This window comes from Macrobrachium rosenbergii, chromosome 55 (assembly GCF_040412425.1).
Source record: "Macrobrachium rosenbergii isolate ZJJX-2024 chromosome 55, ASM4041242v1, whole genome shotgun sequence".
Classification (NCBI taxonomy): Eukaryota; Metazoa; Arthropoda; class Malacostraca; order Decapoda; family Palaemonidae; genus Macrobrachium; species Macrobrachium rosenbergii.
The window spans coordinates 60,840,044-60,853,457 of record NC_089795.1 but is presented as its reverse complement, the minus strand read 5'-3'; the positions used below and the strand labels follow the sequence as shown (position 1 = coordinate 60,853,457).

The 13,414-nt window shown below is 39.3% G+C and overlaps 1 protein-coding gene and 1 non-coding gene across 4 annotated transcripts in view; both read left to right on the top strand.

Annotated features, from left to right (window-relative positions):
• Nucleotides 1-6,726, top strand: part of LOC136835313 (high mobility group nucleosome-binding domain-containing protein 5-like) — a 28,510-nt gene extending 21,784 nt beyond the window's left edge. For all 3 annotated transcript variants that reach the window (XM_067098639.1, XM_067098640.1, XM_067098641.1), the window contains exon 4: nt 6,540-6,726. In XM_067098639.1, coding sequence (XP_066954740.1) covers nt 6,540-6,560 — 21 coding nt within the window. In that variant the 3' untranslated portion in view covers nt 6,561-6,726. The remainder of the gene's footprint in view (nt 1-6,539) is intronic.
• On the top strand, nt 1,451-1,559 carry LOC136835995 (U6 spliceosomal RNA). Its single transcript, XR_010852332.1, has one exon. It is a non-coding gene; the product is annotated as a U6 spliceosomal RNA (small nuclear RNA).
• Nucleotides 6,727-13,414: the final 6,688 nt, after the last annotated feature.

Here is a 13,414-nt window from a genome sequence, read left to right as displayed (position 1 = left end):
TAAGTATTTTGGTTTTTTTGCATTCGATCGATCTGTGACTTGCATACGCCTCTTGTGGGACCGTTTTTGATTTTGCTTGACTTTTCTTATAATTAAGATGTCTTACCTCTAGCCATCGAGTCTGTAGCTTATGAATGTAAGGTGAGGCTTACCGAAGACTTTGCATAGTTCCTCACTTTATGTATGATATGTGAGTGGTGTTCAATGCTCTATATAATCGGTAATGGAATGTGGGATTGTCTGAGGTGAGGAAGAAATATGTAGCCTAGTATGCTTAAATTGGAGCGTGATAGGCTGGAGTGAATCTCCTCCCAGAGTGCATCCCTTAGATGGACAGTCAGGGTTTTCTCCTACCAGTAACCCCTGAAAAATTTTAGTACTAACCCTGTAGTTTGCTGCTGCAGAAGGTAATTCCCTGGCTCAGGAGTCAATGCGTTGGTTTGAAAACTAAAGTGAATGCAATTCAAACGCATAGTGTTAAAGCTAGCCCTAGTGTTGTGGAGGGGGCGCCGATCAACTTGATCGCCGCTTAGGCCTGGACCTCTGTCGAACTCCCAGGACCAGGAGGGGCACAATGAAAGTCGCATGAGGTTGGCCGGGTCCCCACCGATCCAAGGCCCTTCTGGGTCCCCTGACAGACGCTACCCAGGCTGCCAGGGATCGTGCCGCAGGCACGATCCTGGGAAGGATTGCTTCTCCCCTCCGACACGCCCTCCCCGCCCGGGCTGAGCCTCTCGTTGGACTTCACCTCTTAAGAGAAGTTGAGAGAGGACGCCACGTCCTCTTCCTCTAGACGCTTGTACTTTCCGAAAGTTATGCGGATATTCCTCTCTGCAGAAGAGAACAAAGTTTTTTCGAATGATCACGCTACTTCGAATTTCTGTCGCTACTAAGGCAAGTGGCTGAGTTTCTTCCCTGTGGAAGGAAGTATAATGCCTTCTCGGCCTCTTTCTTTCTCTCAGGTTCAGCCCTTCTCCCGAGAGAGTGGCTTCTCCAACGCTGCAGATTTTGTTGGGTTTGCAACAACAGCTGGATGCTCCTCATGAACCTTTCAAGATTCGAATCTGCTCAGCAGAGGTACAGACTTTCACCTGCCTCCCGCCCGGGAACGATACAGAGCCGCCTGTCGTCTAGAGAGAGTGTTTAGTGGCTTCCTATTCGCCTCTCTCCCGAGTTGAGGTGTTGGCCTTTTCTCTTGTCTCGCCAGAGCGCGCTTTGCTCTTCGGCGCTTCTCACGCCCACGCTGCTCACCTTTGAGCGCCGGGCGCGCGCTTCAGCCATGACGCTACCGCCACGCCAGACACTTCCTCTGGGTACTTGCCACGGAGTTTCGCCAACACGCCATGACGCCCGCGTCGCCAGTGGAAGCTAAGTCTTGTGTTGACACCGCCCAGTTGTTCATCAGGTCGCACAACTACCCGCTTCAACATATGATGTCCTTCTTTAGCTTGTACTTGCTTCGCAGTACATATACTAAATTGGGAAACGATACAGAGAAGATTAGCATGGCTCTGCAGCTAAGGAGTGACACGCTAATCGAGAAGCTGCCATGTGGGCTTCATGACCACAATGCTGGTTCATAGTTGAGCCCTACTTCTTGGCTAAGAATGACAGGTCTTCCACCCTTGGGCTAGACACTTTGAAATTAAAGGTTTAGTACTCACTAAGACCCAACCTGCCGCGGAAGAACATCCTCCGTCACAGCCTTTGTACTCTGAAGAGAAACCCTCTTTCACCTTCTTCCTCGGATTATTTTATGGTGTTTCTTAGGCAACCAGTTAAATTTATGTCAACCGGCACTCCTCTCTCTCCACCCGGGACGTTGTTCTTGTCTTAAGGGGAGTTGTGACGACTCCAAAATAAAATTTTTGAGAGTTAACGGCATCATACAGGTGATCCTGACTATCTCCAGAAAGTTTTAGAAAAAAGGCCACAGTGACATTATAAACAAAACATTTTCATAGTCAAATTACATTTTGCCTCACACTAATGGCAAGATTTTAGGTAGCATACGAAAATTGTTTTCATTGGGGACCATACATTGTGCTTCAGCAACCTTGGGGACAGGGGGTAACTCTGATCCTATCCCTTTTTAATTGTGTTTTTATGGTTGCTGGGTCGACTACTGGAGGCAGTCTTCCAATCCTTTGCAAACTAACGCTTAGGTGTTGGTTAGGTGGTTAGTAATGCTCTGTCCTCTTTGTATGGTCTGCGATCTAGTCACATTGTGGTCACGCCCCGCTGGGACAGATCATCTAGAAGTCGCCAGCTATATAGGTCACTACCTCGCTGGGTCTCTCTAGTAAAGCAGAAGCAGACTAGAGATACAGTAACCACTCAGTCGCCACGCTATCAGATAAGGAACCAAAATACTTACCAATAACTGTTTTTCTATTTCTGGCTGGCCTCCTACCCCCTCCAAAGGTGGATTCAGGCTATATATATATATCTGGCAGTGGTAAGTCTCATGAACAAATGGATATCTTTAATGATAAAACAAAGTTGTCATACTTGGCCTGGCAGATATATATATTCATATTGCCCCCTCCTCCTCAGGAGTCAGTGGCGTTAAAAATCTGGAACAGAAAATGAATGGTTCTGATAACCCCACATGGAATGTACTAACCACTCCAATTGAGCATCTGCGGTGCCATGTAACTTTGAAATTTGTCGACTTCGAGATTACAGCCATATATATTCGCAGGTAAGTATGAACAAAACTTTTATTTTATCATTAAAATATCATTTTTCAGTTACAATATTTTTTGTATTCTCTTTTATCTGTAATAATCATGATTAGTCACCTGATATTTAAGTAAGTAAATCGCCATCTCTCTCTCTATTGTATATCAAGGTATTTGCATACACTACCAAGAGGGTGAGTAGTATTTGATTTTTCCCTCTCTGAGATAGAGAGAGATTTTTATGCATTTGTAACATGTATACTTATTTGTTTTTTGTAGTTTTATAGATAAACATGACTTACTCTGTCATTCATTTTTTCATATTTACCATGCTATAAGTACTTTTTGCATTTCAATAGTTAGGAAAAATTAGGTTAGATTTGATATATTTTAAGTGAAATTCCAAGTGTTTTTTCTTGTAGATAAGCCTCAATCAAAACAGCAGAATGGTCAAATTTGGGAGTTTTTATGAAAAGCTCATTTAAATCCAGGTTACATTGTTTTCAAGACACCCAAAGGATTTAAAGAAGAATTTCTTATGATTTTCGACGATTGTTTAGGGTTACATCCATTTTCTCTCATACAATATTGAAGCAGCCCTGTTTTCTATGTACAGTATACTGTACATGGGGGAAACTCTTGGGAAGGTACGTACTGTAAACAGTATCTTAATATTTAATGTGCATTGAAAAATAAATACATTTTACTGATAGTTTGCTCTGTTTACTTTAATATTAATACTGTATTTGAAAATTATTAAATAATTTTTTATCATAAAAAGTGTGTTTAGTCATGAAAATAACACAAAAATACAGTGATTAGTTAATATTTCTCATAGAAAAATCATAATCACCTAATTTTCCCTAATAATTAATGATAAGTTCCAGAAAAATCCACAGAAGTGTCGATCAGAAGTTTTCTAATAGATACTTGTTCCTTATATCACTAAAGGGCCGCTGTTATGCAAGACCCACTGATTACGTGTGCTGCAGCGAACTACTCAGTCCACTTTTCACCAGTGGGCAAGTCCCTTACCACCTGCCATGAACATAGCCTTTGTAAGAATAAAGGGGAATATGGTGGGTCATCAGACACATGAAATATGTCACATGCTCTTGGCAACAAGTGTTAAGAATGAAACAGCTCGCTTTAAGCTGTCTCACTGGGTCCTAGGTTTCAGTAAGGGTACAGAAGGAGACTACATCTTTCCAGCAAAACTGACAGAGATTTCTTCAGGCCTTCCGAAATGCCGGGAACCACTGGTTCTCGAGTTTCTGGTTGGCAGATGTTCCAAGAATCTTTCCTATGAGAGCAGACCTGCTCATGAAGGAAACCCACTTCACGAGAGATATCTTGATCTCCCGCCTGAACCTGGACTGCTTTCAGACATCTAAACTTGGTCAGAGCTAAGGGTTTTTCATGAGGTGGCACACCATCGCTAGAGCCAGTTCTGTCTCTAAAGGATCACATACTCAAGGGGGATCCTAATAGATCCACCTAACCTGTCTGAAAGAAGTCCATATCTTCTCCTGGGTATCACTGTGAGTCAGGTTGACTTTGTCCTTGGTTAAGAGAAAAACTCGACAGCAGCAGTTGGGCACAATCAGTTTATCGCTAGCCTCAGATACAGAAATGAGTTGTCTGACAATAAGACCTCCACGAAGGAGTTTCAAGACGCCCAAGGTTCTCAGGATTTCTGCTTGGAACTTGGACGTAATGCTCAAGATGTTTAGTCCATGATCTCCAGACAGGAATTCAGGCTGTTACTGGAACGGCATTAAATAAAGAAGAGGAGTGAGAGAAGTTCGAGGTCAGAGTCTGGGCTTTCAGGAGCCCAATGCTGTCTATTCTTAAGGCCAAGTTCTGGCTAAGAATGATAGGCCTTCTAACCCTTGGCCTAGACACTTTGAAATTAAAGGTTTAGCAGACCTTATTGACACACCCCCCCGCGAATAGGTCAAATCCGCGAATGCTTAAAACCCCTCTAAAAACACTTAGAACTACCCATTTTGATAGCTTAAACCAAGAAAAAACCTGTAAAAATGCTTATACCTGAGTATTTTAATAGTTTTATCACAAAAAGTGCATATATTCATGAAAATATATGAAAATAGAGTAATTAGTGAATATTTCTCAGTGAAAAATACCGCGAATGGGCGAATTTTCCGCGAATAATGGCTAGATATGTTCCACAGAGAAACACGCGAATGCGTGATTCCGCGAACCATGAGAACGCAAATATGGGGGGTTTACTGTATTCCTTTTTGACATCAGTGGAAGGTGAACCACTTAGAATGAGACATAACTGACATGGACTTATAGATGGTCTATTGCATTGTCTGTGCAGGTCTGCAAGAAAATCTCTTTCACATGAGCTGCTGGTTAGTATCCAGCCGTGAAACAAAACTGGTTTCATGAGCTGGTGGTACCTCAGCAAATAGGGCTGCTAAAGCTGCATGGTCATGAAAGAATCTATCGAGTCCCTCAATGAGAAGGCTCAGTAGATTGGGATACACTTGGCTTGTGGCTGTGAAGGTACCATCAGGGTCATCATAACAATAAGTGTTATGGAAAACAACGGACTCCTAGCAAGTTCAGTAACCCCAACATTAACCCCACCTATGGTAGACATCTCTACTTGTAGGTAAGCAAACACCACCACAGACCATAGAAGGGAGGCTCACTTAAAGTGGTGGGAACTCTTGTGAGAAGGCTTCCTGGTCTACTTCCTGCAAAAGGAAGAGGGGCAGAATTGGGTAAGGAGGAGGGAGGAGTGTGCATGCATTTCTTCACTTACTACTTACCTTTATCTCCTCTAGCAGTGCAGGAGAACTAGTTGAGGCAAGTAAAATGGATGTTAAAGAAGCAGCGTCCTTGGGTGATGCCATGGGGGTATCTCCCATGCAAAGACAACTGCTACTGTAGGCTGAACAGAGTTGAACCCGCAGCAAAGCAGAAGATCCTGTCGACCTTCGAGACTGAGCTCCAGAATCTGCCAGTAAGTATGAACAAACTTTATTTTATCATTAAAATATCATTTAATGGAATACATAATACTATTTGTGAAAGAAAATATTTGTGGAGATATGCTATAGAGATGAAACTTATATTATGTCTTTCTTGGCTTTAAAACATTTGTTTTCTTAGTTCTTTCAACTTCTGATTCCCATGTACTGGATACCAATGGAGCTGGTATTTTTACTGGTAACTTAGATGATTTGTCTTGGAAGATGTTCCGATGCTTTCATCAGATGGGATCCAATCCTGTACTTATTGCAAGATCTGTTTTAGGCAAGTTGAAATGTCAGCAATTATTGGTGGCTTTACACCTTGCATTATCATTTGTCAACCCAACAAAGTTATCTCAAGATATCTTAGACTTTTAGCCATTGGATAATTCCTGCTTTTAATTTTTGTAGTGTCTGCATATAAGGAAATACTCTAGTATATCTCGCCTTGTAAGAGTGCCAGTACCCATGCTCTGTTCAGATGCCACTACATCATGCTGCCCTATACCAGCAATTTTTCATTTCCTTTGCTGTAAAACTTAGGAACAGTCTCCCTTGCAGTGTTATTGATACTAATTCTTATTTGTTTGAGAGTGCCTCTGATATTACTTTTAAGCACCATATGAAATTACAAGTTTTTCCATTGTTTGGTGTTTGTGTTGTATTATTTTTGTAAATGTGTTATTTTTTAACCTTGCTTTTCAGTTTCTAACTTTTATCACAGACATTTTTTATGGAAGACCGCATTTCAAGTTTATGTCCTTTTATGCTTGTTAAGTAAGAATATTTGCACTTTGAATGGTGAGAGAGAGAAATAGCAATAACAATAATATTAACTTTGTTTCAGAGGTGTTGTTCAGTTATTTAGTGCAATTGAAAAGCACAAAGCTGTGGTTCGTAAAGAGCGTTCACAAACTCACAGTGTGGTCTCTCGAGAAGTTATGTCTTCAAAAGATTTCCAAGATACGTTCTATGATATATTGGACAAAGAAGGAGAAAAAGTTAAGAAATTACATCCTACAAAAATGACCAAACGGGTAGGTAAAACATGGAGGACTGTATAACATTGCATTACTTTACGAAAGTAAAATTATGCTATAGAATCTTTAGAAAGGAGATATACATACTGTAATATGGGTGAAATTATTTATAGACAAATCTTTTGTGTACTTGTACATAACTGTCCTTAATGTTTTAACTTCTGAGTGTTCACTGTTGGTTTGAGCAAACCATCCCAGGGGTATCATGTTTACTTTTGTTCTGCAACATGCATAAATTCTATAATGGTGCCCAGTGTCACATACTGTTTGTGTATCTTTATGTATTCATATAACAGACTTATGTTTTACAAAAAGTATTATCTTGCTGGTTTTGGTGGTCATACCAGGTGCTGAATTCCAGAAGTATTGCCAGCCGTAGGTAACTAGAAGGCTGAGGCCCCCCTACAGAAATGGATAATTTTTCTCTCACTTATGAAACTTATCAAATTTTTATTTTATCTGCTTTCAAGTGGACTTACTCTTTGTGTACCAGAAACCATCCCCAAACGTGTTGCTTTTTTAGGTATTTCATTGCTTGCACATTGTTATCTTCAGTGAATCATAGTATTTGATTTATATTTGTTTTGAAATTTAGTTTGAATGAATTATTATTGCTTGTGATTGATATTAGCCTTTATTTTTTCCTGTTCAGTAATATGTACTCACTTTTCACCAACCAATTGTTCATTCTTTCCACATGACCAAACCACCTTAAACTGAATCATCCTTTCATCTATGCTAATCTATTATCACTTCTACAGATTTTCACATTTTTCTACAGATTTTCACATTTTTTCACAATTCCAATTTGTCTTACACCAATCAAAATAACAATGCACAGTGTCACCTAACAGTCACCATACAATACATCACTTTGTTTATCACTTTTAATATGCTGACACAGAGATGTCATAATTTCAGTAGCGTATGGTAGACGGTGCGTGAGTGGAAAAGCACTCATGTTTTATGTAAGGTTGCCTGCCATTTGTGGAAACGCGTGTCGTCGTGTTTTTTTTTGCTTTTTAATGGGTGGTAGACATGTATCCTAAATATATTGGTTTCTAATTGGCGGCATCCAGAAAGTATCAATGCACGCAGTAATGAGCATTTTCCCACTTTGTCCAGTCTGATAATCATTTGCTGCTATTGTGAATGTTTTGCAAGTGGTCTTTATAAGCAGTGCTTTCCCTGGATCATGTGGCTTCCGTTGCATTGCTAGCAGCATTGCTGGTCATTGTGTTACTGTGTGTTGTGGTCTGTGTGTGTGCTGTGAAGGGTCCCACCTAATATTTCAGAAGTAGATATGCATGAAAGAAGACTGTTAGTCTTCGTATTTATTGTCAGTGCAGTTCTCCTACGTTCTTGAATGGATTTTCAACTAGCACAGTGGTAGACCATCATTCATAACTGTGCGTGAAGGGAGATTGTTGCCTGTAAGTCTGCCAGACTTGCCTTGTCATTGTAACTCTTCGTACAAAGTTGACAGCGTTTCAGTCAGACTTTGAGCAATTGTAGAATGTTATGTATAAATGTCCATGAAGAGAGATTGTCAGTAATTTTGTTTATCATACTGAAGTTGTCTTTGCAAGTCATGCACAATTAAAAGGATTTCAAACAAGTTTGGTACAAAGGTAGACCAACTTACATAGATATTATGAAAGGAAATTGTCTTTATGTCTCTTCATTAACGTGTATGTCCTTATTATAAAAATTATTTTTGAAAATGTGAAATTATGGTTGCAGATTTTTTAGATTTTTTTTTTTATATAACTTTGCCCTTAACTTTTAAGTTTGAGAAGGGCTTCATATTTGACATGTCTATGTCACTTATGAAGCCCTTTTACATGAGAATGTGATTTGTGACTTTGCATTTACTTGTTTCAGATTAAGTATGTCTATTTACAACGATCTAGTCTTTTGCCATTTGCAAGAAGTAGAGGTTGGATCAATGATTCTGAAGGTGAAGATACAGGAAACCATCATTCCACCAATTCTTCCAGCAGGTGAGAAAGTTTACTTATATTAATATTGGTGCAATATATGGATATACCTGTAGAAATACGAAGAAAATTATATGCCAGTTCATCACAACAGGTTCAGCTTTGCATGGTTACTACCTTATAAATATGTGCAGGACAGTATAAGCTTACTGAATTCTTCCTTATCATTCTATCCTTATGTACTTATTCTGTTACAGATCTGCAGGATCATTTGCAAAGGATAGCCCAGATGCTGCAGTGAGCCTTGTAATGACCAAGACAGGCATTGTAATTTATTGGTATTGATCGTGGAATTTATAAATATTCTCCCTGAATAAATATATAACACTTCTCTCCTCTATATAGTATGTTTGCTACTAAAAAAAGTGATGATCTTTCTTTAAACTTTTGTTTCCTCTCTAAAAAGTCAAAATGAACTAATGATGATAGTTCTTATAGCCATAAGGGCACTAATACCCCACATATATATTTGTTATTTTGCAACCAGATTCAGAAGAGTATCTCTAAAGAGATGAATGTGACTCTCAAACTCTAGCTGTACTACAAATTTAGTTTTGAAGTTCTTGTCTTCACTAAATAAAGGGACCATTTATTATGCAGTTATGAATTATTTACAATTTAATTTTATCATCTTAGTGGATTGTTTTAATGTTCACCTGTGGACATGGCATCTTCACAAATAAGTGCATGTTTTATAAAAATAACTAGGTATCTAGTTAGACAAAGAGGGGTAGAAGTCTAATTCATCACCTCACACCCCAGTAGCTTTTCAGCTGAAGTAAAGTGCGAGTTTTATATAATGGGTGGAGACACAGTTTTTATCCCCTTGAGATTCTGATGATGTCAAATGTGGTCATGAACTTCAACATGTTATTTTGACTTTTTCTTTTAGATGTTTTCCATTTTTTGAAATTGTACAATAAAGTGCAGGTAATCAAATTCAAAGTGACATCAACATCAACTTTACATCATGAAAAGTTTAAAGCATTCTTTTTTTCATCTTTCGTTTGTTCCTCACATGGACTGTTTGAGCTGTCTTAAGACATTAAGTGATTGATGGCAAAATAGATAGGATTTCTTTCCCTATCCTTGAAAAAATGTTCTCTCACGAGAATGACTGTAGTTTTTTTACAATTGAATCACTCATTGAACATTTATGTTTTGGCATTATGTTTTAAGTGAAGTAAAGGATTCTTATATATGGCACATGAAAAGTCATTGCTCTTTTATTCTGAAGCAATTATCAAATTATAAATCCCCAAGTTAGAAATGTTATTCCCAAAATATAGTATTAGCGATGATGATGAAATGATATTATAAAGAATATAAAAGGAACAAGAATAAGTTATAAAATAGTATATGTAGAGTTGTCATTTGCTTGCATCTTGATAGTAACAGATACCTTTTCAAATTTAATGAAAATTGTTTAAGACAGTTAGATGGGTTTTTAGTACAGTACTTGATAAAGGGTCATTGTTGATATAGACTATGTATGAACTATATAGCATGCTTTGGGTATTTATTTTATTATACTCAGTTATCTTTGTACGTGACATAGATTGTCAAAGGAAGTGTTCTTTTACAAGATTTCTCTTAATAGTTTGATAATGGTTTCCTACTTTTTGAAGTACAGTACTTTACAGGTGTGAAAGATGAATTAGTAGAAAATCCATCTGGTGAACAAAGTGAGTTGAGTGTTTTTGCAGACGTTTTTAAAGATGGGAGCCAGCACTAAAGGCTTAAGATTTAAGAAGATGATGAGGACCAGTGAAACCATATGCTTAAAATTAAAATTTACTGGTACTTTCAAGATAACTTGTTTTTTGCTGAGATTTTGATTATAAATGTGAATGTCTGTATATAATACTGTTCTCTATTTGAAAAATATTTGACGTTTAAACCTCCTGTCTTTGTAATAAAATCATTAACTTTGTAAAATATTGTTTTAGTTTCAGCTTAGAAGCTGTCTATATTAATGCCAAGTCTTATGGGGAAAGGAATTACTATCATATTTGACTGATTAATATGACGTTTTATTAAAGAGGTACTCTTTTATCGTAAAGATTATTATACAAAAGTGTATAAATACATTATAGTAAGGTATTTACCTATGCAGGACATTGCGGTCGTGTTGACTAGAACCAACAGAATGTGTCTCTTCTGGAGGTTTGAGTTTTTTTGAGAGACAAAAGATGGCCATCAGTTCCCGGGAGAATTAATATGACACTTCCTTAAAGTGCTGACCACCTCCCTGCCCACTGGCAGTCCTCCCAATGGCCTCCCCAACCTGTCAATGAGGCGTCTGTGTGTATTGTTACTCTTACAGATGGAGGAGTCAGGGTGACATATTAACCTAAATTAAGATGGCTAGGCTCGACAGGTGAAGCATACATGACTGAAGAGCTTATAGTATGTAATCTCAAGCCTATAGTTCCCATGGCTGATTTGTATTAATTTCCAGGCATGGGGGTAATTTTGCATTGTCATTTAGAGTTCTTTTCTGCATATGGTCTGGGTTCTCTTTTAAAGCTAGTCATTGTTTACTCTTGTTCTTGTAGCTATCGGAAAGTGAGGGACATGCACCAATTGTACAAGTATGCCTATTCCAATAATCAGTCAAGTACATTTTTATAAATATAGTATACTACAATAAATTTTACTTGGATACAGCTCTGAAATTAAGGTTATGTTAAATGTGTAAATATCATAGAAAAGGTTGCTACATAGAGTACTGTACTGTATACTGTAGATATATTTAATGAATTAGAGTTAACTATGCTCTTTGAAAGGTGACATTGGGAGGTAAATATAAGAAAAATTTCCTTTTAATGAAATGAACAAGAATTTGGTACGGAATTTTCAAAAATTTGAGCCAAGCCATTAAGCAACAGTGCAGGTAAAAAAAAATCTTCCATGCTTCTTAGGAATATAAAACTTTTTGAAAATAATATCACTTAATTAAATAGGAAAGGAAACTAAACTTAACATTATAATGCTGATTAACTAATGGAGTCACTAGCACAACCAATTGGTTTTGGACTTGGTTACGTGCAACGTGTAATATGGGCTGACCTCACGCTTGGAACAGCCTGTAACTTGAGTCACCAATCTCGCCTTCAGAAGTTCAGACGTCAGCACAGACTACTTGTAACAAGCTAAGGTTCACACATATTGGAACCATCCTAGTATGGGGTTAGTGACGTCAGTGCACCTCATGCGATGCACTGTAGGCATTACTTAAGGTTCCTTGCAGTGTGCCTTCAGCCCCTAGCTGCAACCCCTTTCGTTCCTTTTACTGTGCCTCCTTTCATGTTCTCTTTCTTCCATCTTACTTTCAACCCTCTCCCAACAATTGATTCATAGTGCAACTGCAAAGGTTTTCCTCCTGTTACACTTTCAAACCTTTTACTGTACTGTCAATTTCTGTTTCATTGCTGAATGACCTCATAGGTCCCAGTGCTTGGCCTTTGGCCTAAATTCTATATTCAGTTTGTGAGGTCAAAGAAGACAAAACTGGGTACTGATTGATTTGTTACCTGGGCGTAAGGTATACATAGCAGTGTGCGGACGGAAACATGGTGCCTGACTCCAGGTCTCTGTGACCTGTACGCTGAGTGGGAGCAATTTGTGTTTGTTAACAGTCAATCTAATAACAATAACAAGAGACATAATGTACATACAGTGATAAAACATATTGGCGAAAAGGCCAGGAAATTCTACATACAAATATATATATGAGATTCTTGCTGTGTTAATACAGTAGATGCGATACATGATCGTAATTAATGGGTAACGAAGACGTCTTTACAAGTACTCCCACCCCCCCCAAGACAATTATTATGAAATAGCGATTGGAAGACCTGTTGAATGTAAATCACGGTATCTTCTTGGGAGCAGGAGCCGACCTTGAGTTCTTGATATCTGCGGTTGTGGGGCGGTTTTGACTGCTGAGTCGTCTGGCAGTTTTGCCGGGCGGATGACATCCTTAGTGCAGCCCTTGGGACGTCCTCGGCCTCATTTCAGGATGCCGAGGTCTTGTTTTGTGGAAGAATTCTGGGACGTCTGCCGGTTTCCTTTCGAGTTCCGCTGTCCATTAGGAAGGCTGACTTTAGCCTGTCGATAGATATCCAGTCTTCCCACCCATGGATGTTGACGAGGTGGGTATGGTCCTCTGTGTGGTCTGGTCAAGGGTGGGCGGTGGGCGTCGTTCCTCATGAAGACGTGTGTACACGTTTTCAGGTCTTCTGGGCTGAAGTTTTGGGTCCTGTCCGCGAAAGTCTTCTGGCAGGGTGCGAACTTCTTTGCAATTTCTCTTAGTCTTGGAAGGGGTGTATCCGGGTCGTCCGGCTCCGTGGGAAAGAATTCTCCAGGTACAGCCAATTCTTCGCCGTAGACTTTTTCTGTGGGAGATTCCTCACCATTTGCCCTCAGTGCAGTGCGGAGACCCAGCAGGACCCAGGGCAGCTGCACCTTCCAATTCTCGTCAGTGCAATGTGCCATCAGAGCTGCTTTCAATGAATGGTGGGTCCTCTCCACCATACCGTTGGCCGCAGGGTTGTATGCCGTCGTACTGTGGAGTGTTGTTCCTATCAGGCGTACCAGGGAGATCCAGAGTTCCGATAAGAATGCGGGGCCCCTGTCTGTAGTTATATTGTCCGGCACACCAAAACGGCTTATCCCAC